Source organism: Salmo trutta, chromosome 30 (genome assembly GCF_901001165.1).
Source record: "Salmo trutta chromosome 30, fSalTru1.1, whole genome shotgun sequence".
Classification (NCBI taxonomy): Eukaryota; Metazoa; Chordata; class Actinopteri; order Salmoniformes; family Salmonidae; genus Salmo; species Salmo trutta.
In genome coordinates, this window is record NC_042986.1 from 27316492 (window position 1) to 27340396 (window position 23905).

General features: G+C 43.8%; 1 protein-coding gene across 7 annotated transcripts in view; it reads right to left on the minus strand.

Moving 5' to 3' along the window:
• LOC115168400 (IQ motif and SEC7 domain-containing protein 1) overlaps positions 1 to 23905 on the minus strand; it is a 223846-nt gene that overhangs the window by 18445 nt on the left and 181496 nt on the right. For 6 of the 7 annotated variants that reach the window (XM_029723636.1, XM_029723638.1, XM_029723641.1 and 3 more), the window contains 7 exons: positions 8898 to 9150; positions 7295 to 8574; positions 6616 to 6777; positions 5602 to 5724; positions 4877 to 5043; positions 3418 to 3560; positions 991 to 1020 (listed from right to left, as the gene is read on the minus strand). In XM_029723636.1, coding sequence (XP_029579496.1) covers positions 991 to 1020; positions 3418 to 3560; positions 4877 to 5043; positions 5602 to 5724; positions 6616 to 6777; positions 7295 to 8574; positions 8898 to 9150 — 2158 coding nt within the window. Of the gene's footprint in view, positions 1 to 990; positions 1021 to 3417; positions 3561 to 4876; positions 5044 to 5601; positions 5725 to 6615; positions 6778 to 7294; positions 8575 to 8897; positions 9151 to 10776; positions 10962 to 23905 lie in introns of those variants that run through there. The other variant, XM_029723639.1, reaches the window with a different exon arrangement.

The window sequence follows — 23905 nt, forward strand, 5'->3', positions numbered from 1 at the left end:
AAGGACAACAAAATCAAGGTATTGGAGTGGCCATCACAAAGCCCTGACCTCAATCCTATAGAAAATTTATGGGCAGAACTGAAAAAGCGTGTGCGCGCAAGGAGGCCTACAAACCTGACTCAGCTACACCAGCTCTGTCAGGAGGAATGGGCCAAAATTCACCCAACTTATTGTGGGAAGCTTGTGGAAGGCTACCCGAAACGTTTGACCCAAGTTAAACAATTTAAAGGCAATGCTACCGCATACTAATTGAGTGTTTGTAAACTTCTGACCCACTGGGAATGTGATGAAAGAAATAAAAGCTGAAATAAATCATTCTCTCTACTATTATTCTGACATTTCGCATTCTTAAAATAAAGTGGTGATCCTAACTGACCTAAAACAGGGAATCTTTACTAGGATTAAATGTCAGAAATTGTGAAAAACTGAATTTAAATGTATTTGGCTAAGGTGTATGTAAACTTCCGACTTCAACTGCATGCACTTAAATAGCGGACACTTTTCTCATGTTTCATTTTCATGCCAGCCCGGTAGACTATACTCCTGTTGTAAAGACAAGCAATGTGCTTAATACTAGGAAAGTTGAGAAATAAATATAGTAGGCCTAGCCTATAGAAAGCTGATGGGATCCTCCTCTTTTTAATAGAGGCCATAACTCTGTTTTCTCACGCAACTTACATAGCCTATAGAAATGTTGTACAAATGATCTCATGGGGTTTGATTACATTTTGATTACATTTTGAATACATTTGCATTGACGTCACAGTGATTAGCGGGACAATAGAGCGCTGAGTACCAGGCAGTTAGCATGTTTGGTAAGCTACTAATGACCATCAGCAGTATCAGAGCTTGGAGAAGCCTAAGTACTGTGACTAAACGGTCATGTGGAATTTGACTGCCTTCATGACTCGTGACTGCCGGTAATACGGTCACCACAACAGCCCTAGTGACTACATGGTGGTTACATGAAAACGGTGAATATGTACTTACACATCCTAGACCGTGGTGGAGAGATCCAATCTGCATTGAAAGGACAGAGAGAAGATCAAAAGGAGAACCTCATTACTGTTTATGTGCTTACAGGACATCACCTAGATCATGTTACATATAAATGCAGTACATTAGTCACATTACATCTCATAGGTCATCTCATTGATGGGGTCATACAGGCTCTTCCCTCTGAAGGTGTATGGTTACAGCCTGGTTCAGGATTAGTCTGGCTGTGTGTTTATGAGCCATCTACACTACGTACAAACCACCCTCATGAGAACCTCAAAGTAGAATCTCAGTATTGCAGTTGTCCTGTAGGTAATTTGACAGTCAGTAATGAGTTGAATGAGGTGGTTTAAACCAGTGTCTCCTAATCCTGGTCCTTGAGTACCCCCAACAGTACACAGTTTCCGTTGTAGCCCTTGACAACCACACCGCATTCAACTCATTGAGGACTTGATGATTAGTTGACTAGTTGAATCAGGTGTGCTTGTCCAGGGTTAATATAAAAATTTGTATTGTTGGGGATACTGGAGGACCAGGGTTTGGAAACACTGGTTTAAACAACAGAGGTGAAAATGACAGTACAAGTGGGGACAGATACAGGTAACTGATAAAATAAAAGACACCAACATAAACAGCCACCAGAACAGCTTCAGTGCATAGATTCTACAAGTGTCGGGAAGTATATTGGAGGGATGTGACTACATTCTTCAACAAGAAATTCCATAATTTGGTGTTTTGTTGATGGTGGTGGAAAACTCTGACTCGGGCGCCACTCCAGAATCTTGCATAAGTGTTCCATTGGGTTGAGATCTGGTGACTGACAGACACACACACTATGACCCTAAGCATGATGGGATGTTAATTGCTTAGTTAACTCAGGAACCACACCTGTCTGGAACCTGCTTTCAATATAGTATGTATTTACTCAAGTGTTTCCTTTATTTTGACAGTACCTGTAGATTGTTATAGGACGGAAGTCTAATGTGGATTTTAATGTCCAGGTTCTTCACTGTACTGTGGGTCCTCTGAGGGTTTTGATACTGCTGTTTAGTGATGATGAGGGATCATTTTTCATTGCATTACATTATAGCGTGTGGTGAAGGAGTGATCACCTTCTGCTCCACTACTGGGAGATATAAGGAGTCCATCATCATGCTAAAATCAGTCCGTCTGGAGCTTCCTGGGGTATAAGGGTTTAATAACTTCAAATTCATGCGGTCACTGAGAATCTCAGGCCTTGTTCCCCTCTATCTTTACATGACCGAAATGTAATTCATGGCTACAGGTACAGACTAGGCTTCTTCACTATATGCAGTACTTCACTATATTAAGTGTTAAGGCATTAATGAGACACATTGGTAACAGAGAAGAACAACATTCAACAAACTCTCTCTCTCTCTCTCTCCAAGTAAGGGAAGGTTATGGGAGTTCATTCTTCATTAGACTGCAGAGGCTGGACTCCCCACTTGTGCCATCAAACCCCTGCAACTTCTCCAGAATGCTACAGCAACCTTCCCAAGTTCTCCCATGTTATGTCACCTGCTCCTCCGCACACTCCACTGGCTTCCAGTTGAAGCTCACATCCACTACAAGACCCTGTTGCTTACTTACAGAGCAGCAAGAGGAACTGCCCCTCCCTACCTTCAGGCTATGCTCAAACCCTACATCCCAATCCAAGCATTCCGTTCCACCACCTCTGGTCTCTTGGCCGTCCCACCCTTACGAGAGGTCAGCTCCCACTCAGCCCAGTCAAAGCTCTTCTCTGTTCTGGCACCCCAATGGTGGAACCAGTTTCCCTCTGATGCTGGGACAGCAGAGTCCCTTTATTGAGGAAAAATGTACTTACTGGGACTGTGAACTGTGGTTGTAAGTTGCTCTGGATAAGACCATCTGCTAAATGACAAAAATGTAAAATGAGGTGGCTAACACCTCTCAAGGGCCGTGGGTGTATTAAAGTCACCAATGTGAAGGTCTCAGAGTCAGACATGACTCATTACTCTACAGTACTACAGCCACAGGACCCCGCAGCTGCCAGTGGACTGCCAATACAGTACTGCAGAAGCCCTCTTTCTGTGAGGGTTTACACACCAACAGCAGGAGAAGAGGTGATAACTTTAAATAGGAAAATGTGTGAAGACACAACTCTCTCTCTCTCTCCCCCTCTCCCTCTCCCTCTCTCTCTCTCTCTCCCTCTCCCTCTCCCTCTCCCTCTCCCTCTACCTCTCCATGGATAAATGCATGTCTTTGACCTGTGTTTGACAAACCGAACACAATAGTTAATCGTAGTGCTATGGAGCGACACATTTCATTAAGACGACAAGTCTTTCCAGTGTAAAACCCAAGGGCATTTCCATCATCTGCCTTGGATCAAGTGCTCTGCAAAAAGTGCTGTAGAAGAAGGGTTTTAGTTAAGTTCCTCACCGGTTTTTTGTTGCCCACTATGAGTTTCTCCACCTTCTGGACCTGAGACACATGGTCCTCGTTGGTCTTCAGCTCCCTCTTCCTGATCCTCTCATAGATTCCTACCAGAGTCTCCCTGGGGATGTCCTCCCCATCGTCCACCCCTGGGGAGGAGGAGACAAGGGTTACACACACTCTCACTCAGAGACAGAGGCACACACACGCATGCACGCACAGGCGCACCACACACAGGCAAATTCATGCACACACTGTTCTTGTCATTGAGAGAGGAAAGTAGAGTGAGATTATGAATCCCTCTTAACCAATTACTTATTGTTGTTTTCCCATTACTGACACTCATCACGATAGATTATGAATTATCCCATCATGCTTTATTTCTCAAATAAAATCTCAAATGGCAAAATAAGACAAATAGTTTAATGTGCTTCTATCACACTGCTCACCCAATAATAACAAATGTAAATGTGATTATGCTAATGTGATTGTGTGAAGGAGCAAGTAATCAGTTGTAACACATTTCTTCACAATTCATAGTTATCACTCTGTTATAACACCAACACCTTAAACAGCCCCGACTCAGTCACAGCCTGCTTTGTCGACTTCCAGAAGGCTGACACACAGTGAAATGTCATTTTAACACACGTGACATGTGGCAACTTCTTCAGATAGTCGACATGCTGCCGTCACCCTACCGGTGAAAAATATATTATTTTCATCTGTGTGTCATGAAATAGTTGCATTTGTGATTGAAATGCTGATTACGTAGCAGAAATAAACAGTATTGTCGTGACAGGTGTCAGAGGAGTGACATTCTGTCTGTGGACAGTGGAGCCAGTTCCAGGTGTGATTGAACATTCATGCTGTGCTTAACTTCGTCCCCAGGCTATTATGCACAGTGCATATAATGGTACATCAACGATTCAAAGTTGGCCTTAGCGGGAGCGACCTTAGAATTCTAGTATTTGTCATAATATCTTTGCGAATCACACGACTGCGAGGCGTGGCTCTGTTCATGAGGTATGATAGCGTACAGGGGAGGGTTAGGGGGAAGGTGTTGTGGGAGATGATTGGTTGGTAGGTTAAGCCGATTAAGGCAATGTCCATGCGCCGGGAGTTTCTCCCGGTCTTTCTGTAATGGCTAACGAAGGCCAAGTTCGGCACGTTGGTCCACCAGACTCTTTGTGCATTTGGGCGGAAGTGTCTGGGAACGACATTATGTTTAACTGGAGTGGATGTGTGTTTCTTATTTTCTACAGATACATGGTAGTGGAACATGCTCAAGTGTTTTTTATTCACTAAGCATTGTTGAAAGGGTGAAGCAATCATATTGTAAATGTCCCGCACTCACTTTATGCAGTTTTTAGTTCATTTGATCATTTTTATTTTCTCTTAAGTATGTAGAGGACAAAGTCTCAGTTTTGACTTCAGAAACCCTGACATTTCCCCTTCTCTCTCTCACCTCGGAGGTTCTTAACGAAGTCCTCCAGCTTCATCTTCCTCTCTGGCTTGACGTTGGGGCTGTACATATCGGTGTTGAGGAGGATGATGGCGAAGGCCAGGATGAAGATGGTGTCAGGATTCCGGAACTGGCGCACCACCGTGGGGTTACAGATGCAGTAACGCTGACTGTAATACAAACAAACAGGAATGACAGATGACATCACATGTCAGAGATTGAAAGAGTCATGGAGACTTTTGATATAGAGAGCCATCATAGAATGCAACAGAATGTTAAAAGCCTTATAGTCCACACAATGTGGACATTTGTCTTGTTGACTTGCTGGTGAAAACGTGTTCAGGCCAGGATACAATGCATCAGATGATGGTCAATAACTGTCAGCATGGTGTGTGTACCATGCCATCATATTGCAGTATCGTGTGTGTACCAGTCCTTTAGCCAACATGGTGTTGTGAGCAAAGCTAGCAGTGACTTGCATTTCTAATACTTAGGTCAGCGTCAGAGCAACTCTATTTGAAAATGTAATGCAAAAGAGCAAATAACAATCTGTCTCTCTCGTGACATATTTTCCAAAAATACTGTGCAGTACTTTAGCCATTACAGTAACGCTAAAACAGATCTGTGTGCCCCTCTTGGCCAAACCCCTTCAGTATACGCATCTCTCACCGGTATGTATCTTTATTCCAGTACATCCTTAACCTATGTACTCTCCTCTGTTGTCTCACCTGTAGGCTTCAATGAGGCGCTCCACCTTCTGGGCCTCTCCCTGGACCCGGATGTGATTCTGGAACTTTCTCAGTGCCTCGTCCAGCTCCATCGACGAGAAATCCATCTCATCTACCACACAGCTGGAACAACCAACCAACCAACCAACAATTCATTCACTAACCCAAAAATATATCGTTGATCAATGGTTTGTCTAGTATTCATTTACAAAAGTCCATCTCATTTACTTCCCAGATAAAACACACAGATCACAGGGGCATTCTGTGAGCAGCAGTTCAAGATTAGTCAAAATCTGACAGGAAACTCCCTAATAGCCCTTTGATAATGACACAAAACACATTTGAGAGGCCAAGTGTGAGGAGCACCAGATTGTTCTTAAATGTGGAGATCTGTGTGCTTGAGATAGGGTGACTTTGGGGGTTTTCTAGTCCTATTGACACAGCCAGTCATCTCTATCGCCTGTAGCATGTTAATGAGTCCAGCCTGTCCCTCCCTCTCTCTCTCTCTCTCTCCCTGAGCAGCAGAGTGTGGACATTCTACTAGGCTGGCCCAAAGCCACAGATATACAAAATTGAAATAAAAAATTTTCATCAAATAAAATGTATTAGTCACGTTCACAGCAGGTATAAAACGTGCGGTGAAATGCTTGCGTGCTAGCTTCCTCAACATTGCAGTACAATATCAGCCATCCTCACCCATCTTTGTTTAATATGTTGAATTTTAATGGCCACAATGTTAGTGCCAACTGTTCCAAGGCAATAACCTGTCAGTTAGGAGAAACATTTGGAGCAGTGAGAGTGAAGATGGAGGATAGTTTGCTGAACTCTGTACAGTTCATCTATTGTTCTGGCCTGGCCTACAGTATTACATTTACATTTAAGTCATTTAGCAGACGCTCTTATCCAGAGCGACTTACAGTAGTGAATGCATACATTTCATACAACTTCATACAGATTTTCCTGGTCAGGTCAAAATGACCTGGCCTTTAAAAATGACCAATTAACAGTACTCACTCCAGGACGTCTCTGTTGAACTGTTTCTGCCGGTTGCCCAGGAACTCTCCAATCATCTGCCTGCTCAGGCCCTTTCTCTGAAGCAGGAAGTGAGCCACACCCACAGGCGTGTCTGGGACGAACCCTCTCTCAGTCAGGTACTGGACACCCTTTTCTGGCTTCCTGCAGACACACACACATATAAGCAGGCGTGTCCTTATGCGGCCTATCCAATCATTTTACAGAGCCAAGTGTGGTGTTTGATTCTGACTGATAGGAAGTGACCTCAGCAGGAAAACGGTGGATAATAATATTTAACCAAGGCACAGAAAATGGAGCGACACTGTCTGGCTGTATGTAGTAGAGGTTAAACAGATGGACTGTAAAATAAGTTCAATAAGTAGACATATAAATATTCAAAGAGATGACACAAATGCCCAAATATATGGCTTAGCCTATAGGCCTATCTTACACAAATGCATTTTTCCATTTTTCCATTTTAATAGATCCTCTTATCCTCAACATTCCTAATTGAATTGAATTAGACTTATTACTTATATTGTGTGGCACTCATACAACCGTGATTACTGTAGGTAGGTTACCTCGGTTCAACTACCGGGACCACTCTACAACATCAACAGCTCATTGACACCAATCAGTGGTCAGCCACGTCAGCACTTTGTCAAAGCCGAGCACCTACTTGTTGAAGAGGTTCAGGCCGATGCGATAGTGCCTCTTGCGGATCACATCGTTGCTGAAGACCGGTGAGTCCCAGCTATTGCGAGTCTCTTTGTGGTACGTCTGCTTGCTGAGTGTCTGTTCCCTCAGGCTGTCCCGGGACGACGACTCAGAGCTGCAGTTGATGGTGTCGTTGGAGTTAGACGTGCTGTTGATGCTGTCGTTGTCCCCATCCGAAAAGTCAGACTCAGACTTGCTCTGCCGGTTGGCCGAGCCGTTGATGGCCAGGTGGCTCTCCAGCGCCCTGTGGCGGTGGCGGAGGGGAGCCTCGTCGTCCCGGGAGGGCCCTCGTGGGGGCGGACCATGAGAGATGTGTTTGGGGCTGGCCTGGGAGGATGCCACGATGTGCCCGCCCCCATGAGGCTCGTAGACAGGTGGACGTTTGATGGAGCTGCGGTCAGAGCGGTCGCTGTGTTCGGCGGAGCTGTCGCTGGGCGGCTCGATGGTCAGCAGGGGGAGGTGGAGCCTCTGTTCCTGGCACTCCAGGGAGGGAGTGCTGCGGCAGCTGGTGTCCGTGTCACGCTCGTCATCCTTGGGGTCCAGTGGCCAGTAGTCCTGGGAGGAGTTGGCCGAGCGCAGGCGGAGGTCTGACTCAATGCTGGAGGGCTGGTCACCAGACCCCCGCGACAGCCCCATGGAGGGAGACAGTTCCTCCTCGTCAATAAACAGAGTCACATCGCTGTAGGATGCCATCATGTCTTCTCGCTTGCGTCCCGTCGCCCCGCGGTGAGGCTTCACCTGATAGGCCACCTCCCTCTCCACCTCGGGGCAGCCCAAGCCCTCTGGGTCATGACCCTCGTCGTCCTGCAGGCTACGGCAGTTCAAGGCGTCATCGATGGACTCGGCCAGAGACTTGACCTGCCTGGAGAAGGCGTCCTCCAGCTCTGTGATGGCATCCGTTAGGTGGTTCTGGGAGGCCGGGTGAGACGCCATGTTGGCCTGGTGGTGGACCTCCAGGTCCCCACACTCGGACTGTACCAAGGCCAGGGGGGTGCCGTCGTTTGTCAGGGACACTTGTTTCCCCTCAAAGTAGGAGCTGTGGACTTTCTCAGGGCCCTCGAAGGAGAACTGCATCCTCATATTGGACAGGACGATGCGTCGGGACATGCGGTTCTCAGACATACAACTCCTGAGGCGCTCAAAGTTTTTGTTCATCTGGTACTGACGGAAGGCTGTTTGGATGGTTCGGGCCGCATGCCGGGTTATGAAGCGTCCGCCATATTTACGCTCCAGCATCTCCACCTGACGGATAATAACACCATGATTATAACACAACAGCCCTTCACAAATGAGGACCCATGCTCATACACGTGGGACTGAACTGAGCTTGTCGAGGGACAATTACTATCATTTGTTAGTCATACAAATGTCCAGGATGAGCAGAGAACCTGTAGCAAAGCAATGCCACTGTTTTTTTCAAAGGTACCTGTAGATGCTTAGTTAGGGTGTGTGTAGTGTGGTCAATGATACAGTCGTTCAGTAGCGGAGATATTAGGTGACGCATCTGTATAGATGTTGATGAGTGTGTCTGCAGACAATCAGACAGTGGGGCCAGGGTACTCTACCTGTTTGTCCTGGAGGTCAGCCGACAGCTCATAGCCCTCTGAGTGTGAGCGGGAGCGTTTGATGGCCTCTTCCTCGGCCTGCTTGCGGAGGATGGACTGGGAGTGCTGGAGCTTGGGCCTGCGGGGGGGCCGCTGGGGGCCGGGCTGCACTCCGTGGCCGTAGAGGGGGCCCTCGAAGCGGTCTGGGCTGATCACTGGGCCCCTGTAGCTGGCTCCACCGTCGCTCTCATTGGGCCGCGCATCCCCCTCCACACTGCAATAACAGACACACAGAGATACACAGTTACTCTACTGCAATGACACAGAAAGAAAGAGTTTCTCAAAGTTTTCATCCGCCTCCACACTGCAATGATACAGAGAAACAGAGTCATTCAAAGCTTTCATATCCTGTGCCCATCCACTGGTCTCCCAGTACTCATACCATATTGACACTCATCAAGTAGTCATCTCATCCATTACTCCTCTAGAACCTATTCAGGACAGTAAAGTACAACCACCAACATGGACCATTCAGTACTCATTTGGAACTGTCATTCTTTCATTTTTTAATTTCACCTTTATTTAACCAGGTAGGCCAGTTGAGAACAAGTTCTAATTTACAACTGCGACCTGGCCAAGATAAAGCAAAGCAGTGCGACACAAACAACAACACAGAGTTACACATGGAATAAACAAACATACAGTCTATAACACAATAGAAAAAAAGTATATATACAGTGTGTGCAAATGATAAGATAAGGGAGGTAAGGCAATAAATAGGCCATAGTGGCAAAATAATTACAATTTAGCAATTAAAACACTGGAGTGAGATGTGCAGAAGATGAATGTGCAAGTAGAGATACTGGGGTGCAAACAAGAAGAAAAAAAATAACAGTATGGGGATGAGGTAGTTGGATGGGCTATTTACAGATGGGCTATGTACAGGTGCAGTGATCTGTGAGCTGCTCTGACAGCTGGTGCTTAAAGCTAGTGAGGGAGATATGAGTCTCCAGCTTCAGTGATTTTTGCAATTCGTTCCAGTCATTGGCAGCAGAGAACTGGAAGGATAGGCGGCCAAAGGAGGAATTGGCTTTGGGGGTGACTAGTGAAATATACCTGCTGGAGCGCGTGCTACAGGTGGGTGCTGCTATGGTGACCAGTGAGCTGAGATAAGGTGGGGCTTAACCTAGCAAAAACTTGCAGATGACCTGGAGCCAATGGGTTTGGCGACGAGTATGAAGCAAGGGCCAAGCAACGAGAGCATACAGGTCACAGTGGTGGGTAGTATATGGGGCTTTGGTGACAAAAGGGATGGCACTGTGATAGACTGCATCCAATTTGCTGAGTAGAGTGTGTACACGACTTTAACCCCTGTGCTGCTGAATAAGTTCAGGAAATGTCTGTGAATCAAGTCCTCACAGCATGAATTTTAACTAAGCTGTTGATGTCTAAATGAAAACAGCCAAATAAAACAGTGAGGGCTGAAGTCCATGTTTCTGTGTGTTTAAAAACGTAATTACAGACTCAATACGGCATAGATGGTGGTAGAGCAGCATTCAGCCTTAACACGACTCATTTCTCAAAACTGCTGACAGTAACATTTCTAGACACAGCCTACATCAACTTCTCAACACTGTGTGCTGATTAAAAGTGCATGTAAGTGGGTCGGCCATGATTACTATTTGAAATATGACTGTAACAGCCCCATTCATTATCTAGTATTCAGAGAGAGTAACACGTCACCAAGCCAATCTCCATGAAAAACTCAGCAGTCAGCACATTTGTTGGCGTGATGACACAGTAAGAACCAAGCAGTGCAATCAACATACAAACCCTTCAACCCAACCTTTGAAAGCAACCCTTCAACCCGGCAGGAAGTTAAACAGGAGAGGGTACTCACTCACTCTTACGTTCAACATTTGGAGAAGACTGCTGCTTCACATGCAGAGACCTCCTGTGCTCTATGAACTGCCAACTCTTCCTCCATACCTTGTCCACCATGTCTGATTGCCAACAGCAGTCCAGAGTTCACACTAATGACTGTATATATGAACACACTCAGAGCAGCTCCCTCCGCAGTAAGTCTGCACCATGCAGTTCAAAGGTCAACCAGTGTGCAATGACAGTTACATCATGTTTGGCGTATAGGAGCCTCAGTAAATATTCCAAAGTCCTGTTTGAGCTTAGAGTGACAAGGTAAATATATACAAATGTTAATCATTCGAAAAGTCTCAAATTGAAATCCATTCAATGAGTCAACATGGAAAGGGGTGTTTGTGAGTGAGGGTGGCTTCCCCATTTATAACTCCTGTCATTAACTCTTTTCATGGGAACTTTCCCTTTTACACAGGATATGTTTGGGTTTGAATACTGACCTCATCTGTAGTATACACCGGACAAACCCTGGATTCTTAGCTACATTAAACCGCTTCCCTCATCATACAGGAAGAAGGCTGCCAGCAACTGAGTTATGACCAGGGGAGTTCGTTATTGGTTGTACACTACAAACATAGAAATTAATCTTAAAGCTGTAATAAAAACTACAGCCAATAAGGCTTTTAGTTACAATTTCATAGTTTAACAATGATGTTTCTAATTTCCATTACATGCAAAATCAGAAATTGTGATACCTCTTAGTGTTTATATAATTTGATATGAAGACCATTAGTGAATTTGACCCATCATACACCACACCCAAAGTACCAAAGTAACAAGCAAGGTTGTTTGCCTATATCATCTGACCTACAAACAGATATCAGTCACAGCTGACTACAACCAGTGTTAATCCCCTGACCATGACCACAGGGTATTTTCAGCCTTATAATGGGATGACTGTATAGAATACTCACAACAAACCCTTCTGCATTTCAAACACATACTGACACCATGTTAAGACCCTCAGTCAAGGTTTAGTAGGCCCTCCAATTGCCTGACTAAAATGTAGGGGCCTTCTGACTGCTAAATGGGATCTAGCACTACTAACGTATGCACCACAGCTGAAGAGTCAGAAGGGTTAACACATGAAAGGCATTGAGAAACGGCTAATGACACTACGGTTTCAAAGGTGCACAATCGGTTTAAAACTTTTCTCAGAGACACATTGTGCTTTGTAAGCCCTTTTGAATTCGTTTTAGACACTCAACCGCCTCTCAATCAAGCAGTGGCGTGTGAATTCTGTAAACACGTCGATCGACGTGTCTCCACAGCGGCCAGCCAGACTGCCACCTAGAACATGGAGGAATTAGCTGAATACAGACAGAGAACGGCTATTCTTGTGAAGTACTGCAGAAAACTAGGGTCTTGCAGTGAGATTTAAAGTGACAGTTACAGTTGAAGTCGGAAGTTTACATACACCTTAGCCAAATACATTTAAACTCAGTTTTTCACAATTCCTGACATTTAATCCAAGTAAAAATTCCCTGTCTTAGGTCAGTTAGGATCACCCATTTATTTTAAGAATGTGAAATGTCAGAATAATAGTAGAGAGAATGATTTATTTCAGCTTTTATTTCACATTCCCAGTGGGTCAGAAGTTTACATACACTCAATTAGTATTTGGCAGCATTGCCTTTAAATTGTTTAACTTGGGTCAAACGTTTCGGGTAGCCTTCCACAAGCTTCCCACAATAAGTTGGGTGAATTTTGGCCCATTCCTCGTGACAGAGCTGGTGTAACTGAGTCAGGTTTGTAGGCCTCCTTGCGCGCACACGCTTTTTCAGTTCTGCCCATAAATTTTCTATAGGATTGAGGTCAGGGCTTTGTGATGGCCACTCCAATACCTTGACTTTATTGTCCTTAAGCCATTTTGCCACAACTTTGGAAGTATGCTTGGGGTCATTGTCCATTTGGAAGACCCATTTGCGACCAAGCTGTAACTTCCTGGCTGATGTCTTGAGATGTTGCTTCAATATATCCACATAATTTTCCTCCTCATGAAGCCATCTATTTTGTAAAGTGCACCAGTCCCTCGTGCAGCAAAGCACCCCCACAACATGATGCTGCCACCCCCGTGGCACAGTGGCTTCTTCCTTGCTGAGTGGCCTTTCAGGTTATGACGATGTAGGACTCATTTTACTGTCAATATAGATACTTTTGTACCTGTTTCGTCCAGCATCTTCTCAAGGTCCTTTGCTGTTGTTCTGGGATTGATTAGCAGTTTTTACACCAAAGTACGTTCATCTCTAGGAGACAGAACGAGTCTTCTTCCTGAGCGGTATGATGGCTGCGTGGTCCCATGGTGTTTATACTTGCGTACTATTGTTTGTACAGATGTACGTGGTACCTTCAGGCATTTGGAAATTGCTCACAAGGATGAACCAGACTTGTGGAGGTCTACAATTTCTTTCTGAGGTCTTGGCTGATTTTTTTTGATTTTCCCTTAAAAAAGTATTGTCAAGCAAAGAGGCACTGAGTTTGAAGGTAGGCCTTGAAATACATCCACAGGTACATCTCCAATTGACTCAAATGATGTCAATTAGCCTATCAGAAGCTTCTAAAGCCATGACATCATTTTCTGGAATATTCCAAGCTGTTTAAAGGCACAGTCAACTTAGTGTAAGTAAACTTCTGACCCACTGGAATTGTGATACAGTGAATTATAAGTGAAATAATCTGTCTGAAAACAATTGTTGGAAAAATTACTTGTGTCATGCACTAAGTAGATGTCCTAACCGACTTGCCAAAACTATAGTTTGTTAACAAGAAATTTGTGGAGTGGATGAAAAACTAGTTTTAATAACTCCAATCTAAGTGTATGTAAACTTCCGACTTTACAACTGTATGTATGTATCATACGTTGTCTGCACTTACACTTTAAACCTAGCTAAAATTGGCCCTTGTGGATAAATAGGCTACACCTTGAGTTGATCTGAATGTATTGAGTTGAAGTGAATGTATTGAGTTAATCTGAATGCATTGAGTTGAACTGAATGTCGTGAGCTGATCTGAATGCATTGAGCTGATCTGAATGTATTGAGCTGATCTGAATGCATTGAGCTGATCTGAATGAATTGAGTTGATCTGAATGTATTGAGTTGATCTGAATGTATTGCGCTGATCTGAATGTATTGAGCTGATCTGAATGTATTGAGCTGATCTGAATGTATTGAGTTGAACTGAATCAAATGTAGTTCTAATAACTCATTGTTGTCATAGCAAGACAAAACTCTAAGACATTTTATTTAACCAGGTAGGGAAGTTGAGAACAAGTTCTCATTTACAACTGCGACCTGGCCAAGATAAAGCAAAGCAGTTCGACACATACAACAACACAGAGTTACACATGGAGTAAAACAAACATAGTCAATAAAACAGTAGAAAAATAAGTCTATATACAATGTGAGCAAATGAGGTGAGATAAGGGATGTAAAGGCAATAAATAGGCCACGGTGGCGAAGTAAATACAATATAGCAAATAAAACACTGGAATGGTAGATTTGCAGTGGATGAATGTGCAAAGTAGAAATACTGGGGTGCAAAGGAGCAAAATAAATAAATAAATACATTAGGGGAAGAGGTAGTTGTTTGGGCTAAATTATAGATGGGCTATGTACAGGTGCAGTAATCTGTGAGCTGCTCTGACAACTGGTGCTTAAAGCTAGTGAGGGAGATAAGTGTTTCCAGTTTCAGAGATTTTTGTAGTTCGTTCCAGTCATTGGCAGCAGAGAACTGGAAGGAGAGGCGGCCAAAGGAGGAATTGGCTTTGGGGGTGACCAGTGAGATATACCTGCTGGAGCGTGTGCTACGGGTGGGTGCTGCAATGGTGACCAGCGAGCGGAGATAAGTGGGGACTTTACCTAGCAGGGTCTTGTAGATGATCTGGAGCCAGTGGGTTTGGCGACGAGTATGAGGCAAGGGCCAGCCAACGAGAGTGTACAGGTCGCAGTGGTGGGTAGTGTATGGGGCTTTGGTGACAAAACGGATGGCACTGTGATAGGCTGCATCCAATTTATTGAGTAGGGTATTGGAGGCTATTTTGTAAATGACATCGCCGAAGTCGAGGATCGGTAGGATGGTCAGTTTTACGAGGGTATGTTTGGCAGCATGAGTGAAGGATGCTTTGTTGCGAAATAGGAAGCCAATTCTAGGTTTAACTTTGGATTGGAGATGTTTGATGTGAGTCTGGAAGGAGAGTTTACAGTCTAGCCAGACACCTAGGTATTTGTAGTTGTCCATGTATTCTAAGTCAGAACCATCCAGAGTAGTGATGCTGGACGGGCGAGCAGGTGCAGGCAGCGATCGGTTGAAGAGCATGCATTTAGTTTTACTTCTATTTAAGAGCAGTTGGAGGCCACGGAAGGAGAGTTGTATGGCATTGAAACTCGTCTGGAGGGTTGTTAACACAGTGTCCAAAGAAGGGCCAGAAGTATACAGAATGGTGTTGTCTGCGTAGAGGTGGATCAGAGAATCACCAGCAGCAAGAACAACATCATTGATGTATACAGAGAAGAGAGTCGGCCCAATAAATGAACCCTGTGGCACCCCCATAGAGACTGCCAGAGGACTGGACAACAGGCCCTCTGATTTGACACACTGAACTCTATCAGAGAAGTAGTTCATGAACCAGGCGAGGCAATCAATTGAGAAACCAAGGCTGTTGAGTCTGCGGATGAGGATGTGGTGATTGACGGAGTCGAAAGCCTTGGCCAGGTCAATGAATACGGCTGCACAGTATTGTTTCTTATCGATGGCGGTTAAGATATCGTTTAGGACCTTGAGCGTGGCTGAGGTGCACCCATGACCAGCTCCGAAACCAGATTGCATAGCGGAGAAGGTACGGCGGGATTCGAAATGGTCGGTAATCCGTTTGTTAACTTGGCTTTCGAAGACCTTAGAAAGGCAGGGTGGGATAGATATAGGTCTGTAGCAGTTTGGGTCAAGAGTGTCACCCCCCTTTAAAGAGGGGGATGAGCGCGGCAGCTTTCCAATCTTTGGGAAACTCAGACGACACGAAAGAGAGGTTGAACAGGCTAGTAATAAGGGTTGCAACAATTTCGGCAGATAATTTTAGAAAGAAAGGGTCCAGATTGTCTAGCTCGGCTGATTTGTAGGGGTCCAGATTTTGCAGCTCTTTCAGAACATCAGCTGACTGGATTTGGGAGAAGGAGAAATGGGGAAGGCTTGGGCGAGTTGCTGTAGGGGGTGCAGTGCTGTTGACTGGGGTAAGGTGGCCAGGTGGAAAGCACGGCCAGCCGTAGAAAAATGCTTATTGAAATTCTCAATTATAGTGGATTTGTCGGTGGTGATGGAGTTTCCTATCCTCAGTGCAGTGGGCAGTTGGGAGGAGGTGCTCTTATTCTCCATGGACCTTACAGTGTTCCAGAACTTTTTTGAGTTTGTGTTGCAGGAAGCACATTTCTGCTTGAAAAAGCTAGCCTTGGCTTTTCTAACTGCCTGTGTATATTGGTTTCTAACTTCCCTGAAAAGTTGCATATCACGGGGGCTGTTCGATGCTAATGCAGAACGCCACAGGATGTTTTTGTGTTGGTTAAGGGCAGTCAGGTCTGGAGAGAACCAAGGGCTTTATCTGTTCCTGGTTCTACATTTCTTGAAGGGGCATGCTTATTTAAGATGGTGAGGAAGGCATTTAAAAAAAATAACCAGGCATCCTCTACTGACGGGATGAGGTCAATATCCTTCCAGGATACTCGGGCCAGGTCATAAATCGTACACACCATCCACAGCTTTCTTACACACCAATTCTTCAACAGGGGACTATATCAGAGTAGATCCCTGTGACAGATTAAGTGGATAACATTAAGTCTAACTCTCTGTTCTGTTGGGCTGAGACACCGAGGGTCACATTACCTTGACAGTAAACCAACGCTAACCGCCTCCCTCTGGGCATTAGATAGACACACAGTGTACTGTATCTAGACAGTCTAGACCTGCAGACAGCAAGCTAGAGTTAAGATACACACAGAGGCCTATTTCCTGCATGCAGCACCAACACACCCAGTGTGACAGAGTGAAAATCACACTTGTTGCATAATCGCCGTGGGGACAAGTGTTCCCGACCATCTGTCATGGCAAACTGTGTGACGACGCACTCGTCCCCGAAGTATGAGGCAGGCGCACCGAGTATCCTGCCACAGTACTACCAGAGAGACCGGCTATAACAATGCCTTTATTTTACTATGAATTTGACAGACCTGCGATTTTCATGGTTTCATCAATACAAATGATTTATTGTATTTGATATAGTCCATCATTTCATTTCAGGGCAATATTGGAATTGGTGGTCTCTCTGGCATAACAGACTATGATGAACTGAATAAACAGCTTCATGAAGCCCTGAACCTTTGCTGCTACAGTGAATCTCTTTCTGTCTATTGTTGCATGCGCTTCTCACAAAGACTGATCCCGTCAGAAATAAGCTTTGCTACAGAGATGTAGAATCTGGTTTTCTTAAGCTACTGTAAGAGTTTTCTGGTTTGTTCTTCACTGTGTCAGGCCAAAACTATGTATGACAGTAGTGGATATGGTTGCTTTACGTGCACAATTCCCTCTCCTTTACTGCACTGGCCCTTTCCATGGAATACTGAAGTCTCGCATACACAGTCTTATCCTCACTTCTCCACCTTCATCCATCACGCAACAGCACCCACTCTCCCTCGGAATTCTAATTCTCCCTCTTCAGCCACCAAAATGGTGTAAGTAAAGAGAGAAAGAGCAAGGAGAGAGAGAGACTCCACGTGCCATCCTGCTGTTCTTTTCCTTGAAGGTCACCCTCACTTCCCCCCTGTCAGGTCAGTCGTTCCTGATGAGAGGAAGAGAACAGAAAAAAACGAACGAAGAAAAAGCTGTGTTTTAGAGAGCAGATGTTTCAGGCTACAGTGAAGGGTGAAAAGAAGGGAGAGAGGAGGAGAGGAAAGCAGGGCCTCATATGACACAGTTGAAGTCGGAAGTTTACATACACTTAGGTTGGAGTCATTAAAACTTGTTTTTCAACCACTCCACAAATTTATTGTTATCAAACTATGGTTTTGGCAAGTCAGTTAGGACATCTACTTTGTGCATGACACAAGTCATTTTTCCAACAATTGTTTACAGACAGATTATTTCAAGGCCTACCTTCAAACTCACTGCCTCTTTGCTTGACATCATGGGAAAATCAAAAGAAATCAGCCAAGACCTCAGAAAAACAATTGTAGACCTCCACAAGTCTGGTTCATCCTTGTGAGCAATTTCCAAACGCCTGAAGGTACCACGTTCATCTGTACAAACAATAGTACGCAAGTATAAACACCATGGACCCACGCAGCCGTCATACCACTCAGGAAGGAGGCACGTTCTGTCTCCTAGAGATTAATCTACTTTGGTGCGAAAAGTGCAAATCAATCCCAGAACAACAGCAAAGGACCTTGTGAAGATGCTGGAGGAAACAGGTATAAAAGTATCTATATCCACAGTAAAACGAGTCCTAAATCGACATAACCTGAAAGGCCGCTCAGCAAGGAAGAAGCCACTGCTCAAAAACCGCCATAAAAAAGACAGACTACGGTTTGCAACTGCACATGGGGACAAAGATCGTACCTTTTGGAGAAATGTCCTCTGGTCTGATGAAACAAAAATAGAACTGTTTGGCCATAATGACCATCGTTATGTTTGGAGGAAAAAGGGGGAGGCTTGCAAGCCAAAGAACACCATCCCAACCGTGAAGCATGGGGGTGGCAGCATCATGTTGTGGGGGTGCTTTGCTGCAGGAGGGACTGGTGTACTTCACAAAATAGATGGCATCATGAGGATGGAAAATTATGTGGATATATTGAAGCAACATCTCAAGACATCAGTCAGGAAGTTAAAGCTTGGTCGCAAATGGGTTTTCCAAATGGACAATGACCACAAGCATACTTCCAAAGTTGTGGCAAAATGGCTTAAGGACAACAAAGTCAAGGTATTGGAGTCGCCATCACAAAGCCCTGACCTCAATCCTATAGAAAATGTGTGGGCAGAACTGAAAAAGTGTGTGGAAGCAAGGAGGCCTACAAACCTGACTCAGTTACACCAGCTCTGTCAGGAGGAATGGGCCAAAATTCACCCAACTTAGCTTGTGAAAGGCTACCCGAAACGTTTGACCCAAGTTAAACAATTTAAAGCCAATGCTACCGCATACTAATTGAGTGTATGTAAACTTCTGACCCACTGGGAATTGGATGAAAGAAATAAAAGCTGAAATAAAACTCTCTACTATTATTCTGACATTTGACATTCTTAAAATAAAGTGGTGATCCTAACTGACCTAAGACAGGGATTTTTTTACTAGGACTAAATGTCAGGAATTGTGAAAAACATTAAACGGATTTGGGCTAAGGTGTACGTAAACTTCCGAGTTGAACTATAACTCCAGGAGAGAACGTTTAACAACAACACATCTACAGACTACACTTGGTTATTTCAGTTATGAAAAAAATTCCATTGTGTCCTTATCAGCCAACACGATACAGTGGTGGAAAGTACTTCAGTAAAAATACTTTACTAAAAATAAGTACTACTTAAGTACTTTTTTGGGGTATCTGTACTTTACAAATCATATTTTTGGCAACTTTTACTACATTCCTAAATAAAATAATTTACTTTTTAACTCCATACATTTTCCTGACACCAAAAAGTATTCGTTACATGTTGAATGTTTAGCAGTACAGGAAAATTGTCCAATTCACACACTTCAAGAGAACATCCCTGGTCCTCCCTACTGCCTCTGTTCTGGCGGACTCATTAAACACAAATACATCGCTTGTAAATTATGTCAGTGTTGGAGTGTGCCCTTTGTTATCTGTAAAAAAAAAAAGTATTCAATGGTGCTGTCTGCTTTACTTAATGTAAGGAATTTTAAGTGATTTATACTTTTACTTTTGATGCAAAAGTATATTTGAGCAATTACATTTACTTTTGATACTTAAACCTATTTAGAACCAAATACTTTTAGACTTAGCATTTTACTGGGTGACTTTCACTTTTACTTGACTAACGTCCTATTACGGTTTCTATACTTATACTCAAGTATGACAATTGGGTACTTTTTCACCACTGGTCAGATAAGATGGGGATTAACAACCCACCATAGAAGAAAGCTTAAACCAGTGGAAAGGCAATTAATCAAGTGATATAGAAACACCTCCCAAAGGAGAGATTATATTGCCTTCCACATCACTTTACATAAAGTTTGACTTGTATTTTATTATATTAGCAAACTAAAAGCAGGAACGGTGGTCTACGATCCCTAGCTTTCCTCCTGGTCTGGATCTGGAAGGACTGGAGCAGGGTGTCAGTTCAGCTGGTAGTGATTTTCAGCTGGGGAGCCAGAGGTGGGTTGTCCCTCTCTCTCTCCTTCCTCCCTTTTTCTCTGCATATACTGATAAACACGCAAAGGCCTCAGCTTATTCCATCACACAGTCCAGAGGGAGCAAAATTAACGCCTTCCCGGAAAAGAGGAGTCACATCCACTGGGGATCTGGGAATAGTGGACTGCTAATGACGTGCAGGCTGAAGGAGTTCCAGTTGCCTGACGACTCACTGAATTCTTCCACTGCTCTATCGATCGCTTATCATCACTACATACTTCAGTCTGAATCTGCCATCATTGAAGTCCTTTGTGGCGATGAGGGGAGTTGTACAAAACAAAGTCATCAGCGATTGGATCATCTCTAACTAATCAGAGTATCAAAGCCAATGACTAATTCTCAAAACATCGCTTTCTCCACATGTATTCTGGCTCTGGCCCAACCCATCGGTTTCTGGTACCAATCAGACGATCCGATTGTGTCTGAATGCGTTTGCATTCTAGAAGGGTTGGGGAGGGAGTCAAATCCAGACTCAAATCCAATGTGTTCAAATTACATGAAAATAATGCTATTTTGCCAAGCACATCAGTTGTGGGTTTGGCATTGAAAAGCAGAAGCATATTCAGAAAAGTACCTCATACCTACAGTAAAATATGGTAGTAGATCTTTGATGTTATGGAGCTATTTTTCTTTCACTGGTCCTGGGGCCCATGTCAACGGCATCGTGAACTTTGCCAAGTACCAGGACATTTTAGCCAAAAACCTGGTTGCCTCTGCCAGGAGGCTGTCACAAGGCCACAACTGGATTTTCCAGCATGACAATAACACCAAACACTAATCAAAATCCACAAAGAAATGATTAATTGACCACAAAATCTCTCTCTCTGGGAATTGAATCGCATTGAAAACCTGTGGGTTAAATTGAGGAGGGCAGTTCATAAGGGCAGACGGAGGATATCAAGGATCTGGAAAGATTCTGTATGGAGGAATGGTCTAAGATCCTTCCTAATGTGTCCTCCAATCTCATAAAACATTTTAGAAAAAAGGTTCAGAGTCGTTATCCTCACAACGGGAGGGTGCTAGAGTATCCAAAACAGGGGTGGCAAGGATTTTGAACATTATCTTGAGATTTATTTTAATTACTTTGTAAATAAAATGTCTTTCTCTGAGCAATTGTATTATCATAAAATAATATAATTCCATTAGTTTTATACAATATAGCTCAGTATTGGTTTTATTTATTTTATAGTCTTTTTTGCTCATCTTTGTCAAGACTATGTTGAGCTTGGTGTATGACAGAATGTCCTTCCTTTTCTCGTTTAGCCTTTTGTACTTCACTGGAGTTAAGGAAAAAAGCTCACCAGACACCATAAGTCAGTTGAATCAATGAACTTAGAGCTGTGGCATTAGAGCCCATAACCCACACCCGTCACCCTAACCCTCACACCACAAACAGTGTGCCCTCTCCTGTAGAGTAGATGTTCTCCAAACACAACAAAAACAGATGTTTTCTCTCTCCACTGCCAGCCAGTGACTCAGAGAGCTCATAAATACAAACGCAAACTGTGGTCCACAAAGACGCAGATGTGTAAAAACCTTTCGGAGGTCAAAGTTCAACAGACCACACAGCAACATGGTAATGTAGTGCAAGTGCAGCGTTAGAAAAACAACAAAGCTATAAACAACACTCAGATTAGGGTCGCAAATCTACTGGTAGTTTACCAAAGCTACCGGAATCTTCAGTAATTTTGGTAATTAACAGAAAATGTATGTCAATCTATCATAACTTTGGTAATTTATACTTTAATTTTTTATTTATTTATTCATATATACACTGAACAAAAATATAAACGCAGCATGCAACAATTTCAAAGATTTTACTGAGGTACAGTTCATAAAAGGAAATCAGTCAATTGAAATAAATTCCTTAGGCCCTAATCTATAGATTTCACGTGACTGGGCAGGGCTGCAGCCATGGGTGGGCATAGGCCAATCCACTTGGCAGCCAGGCCCAGGCTCAGCCAATCAGAATTCATTTTTCCCCACAAAAAGACTTTATTACAGACAGAAATTCATTTCACTATTCCATATATTTTACATGTGATAAGGCCACACAGAGGGTAAGAAATAATTAGACACATGTGATCACCTAAAGTACCCAAAAGGGCCACTAGATGTCTTGTGATAGATTACAAAAAATAATTGAAAAAAAATAAATAAAAAAATAAATAAAAATAATAATACAACAAGCCTAATTGAGATACATTTCTCCTTTCAGGTCCAATAATGATATTAATGGATTTGTTTTAAATAGCTCACAAATGAGAGCTAGTATACAGAACCAGATTGGAATTTACAGTGTAGTACAGCTGGAAATTGGCTTGCTGAGCCGGCCAAGTTAACTGACGGGATCGTTAGGAGAGTTTCCAGTTGACGTTATGTAGTTGACATCGGCCTCATCACAGTCGTGATTTTTACTACTTTAATTCTGACTTCTTCATTTGAACTATCTCCTACTTCAGTTTCAGTGGCTGAGCTAGCAGGAGCGTTGGCACACCGTCTTAGGAATGAGGAATGACTGTCTAGACAGAACACCAGTCCCAGGACCAGTGTTTGCTTTGGTATTTATGAGTCACTGGCTGGCAGTGGAGAGAGAAAACATCTGTTTTTGTTGTGTTTGGAGAACATCTACTCTACAGGAGAGGGCACACTGTTTGTGGTGTGAGGGTTAGGGTGACGGGTGTGGGTTATGGGCTCTAATGCCACAGCTCTAAGTTCATTGATTCAACTGACTTATGGTGTCTGGTGAGCTTTCTTCCTTAATTCCAGTGACCACGCGGTCTCTGGTGCAAACTGTCTCATCTGCCTGCAGCACCACTGATACGCACCACAATTCTGTTGCATCACGCAGTTGTACACCACCGCCAGCAGTCTGTACCGTTGACACCAGGCAGGATGGGTCCATGGACTCATGCTGCTTATGTCAAATCCTGACTCTGCCATCAGCATGACACAACAGGAACCGTGATTCGTTGGACCAGACAATGTTTTTCCACTCCTCCATTGTCCAGGGTTGGTTATCGAGTGCCCACTGGATCTGCTTCTTCATGTATATAGCTGATCGGAGTGGAACCCAGTGTTGTCGTCTGCTGCAATAGCCCATCCATGACAAGGACCGACGAGTTGTATGTTCCGAGATGCCATTCTGCACACCAGTTATTTACCTGTTTGTGACCTGCCTGTTAGCTTGCACAATTCTCCCCTCGACCTCTCATCAACAAGCTGTTTTCTCCCACAGGACTGCCGCTGACTGGTTGTTTTTTGTTTATCGCACCATTATCAGTAAACCCTAGACAGTGTTGTGCGTGAAAAGCCCAGGAGGTCGCCCGTTTCTGAGATGCTGGATCCAGTGCTCCTGGTACCGACGATCATTCCTCTCTCAAAGTCGCTTAGGTCACTTGTTTTGCTCATTCTAACATTCAATCAAACAGTAACTGAATGCCTCAATGCCTGTCTGCCTGCTTTATATAGCAAGCCACGCCCACGTGACTCACTGTCTGACTGCCTCGATTCCTTATTTTCCTTCTCTATGCTTTACTTCCCATTGTAAGTGAATGAGTCATTCCGCATCATGATTGATTTACTGATAAAATCTCTTATAGGGGTTGATTTTTTTATTGACTTAAAAAAGATCAATTCTGTATTAAACTAAGAGCCCCAAAGGTATTCATGAGCACAGGACGGATG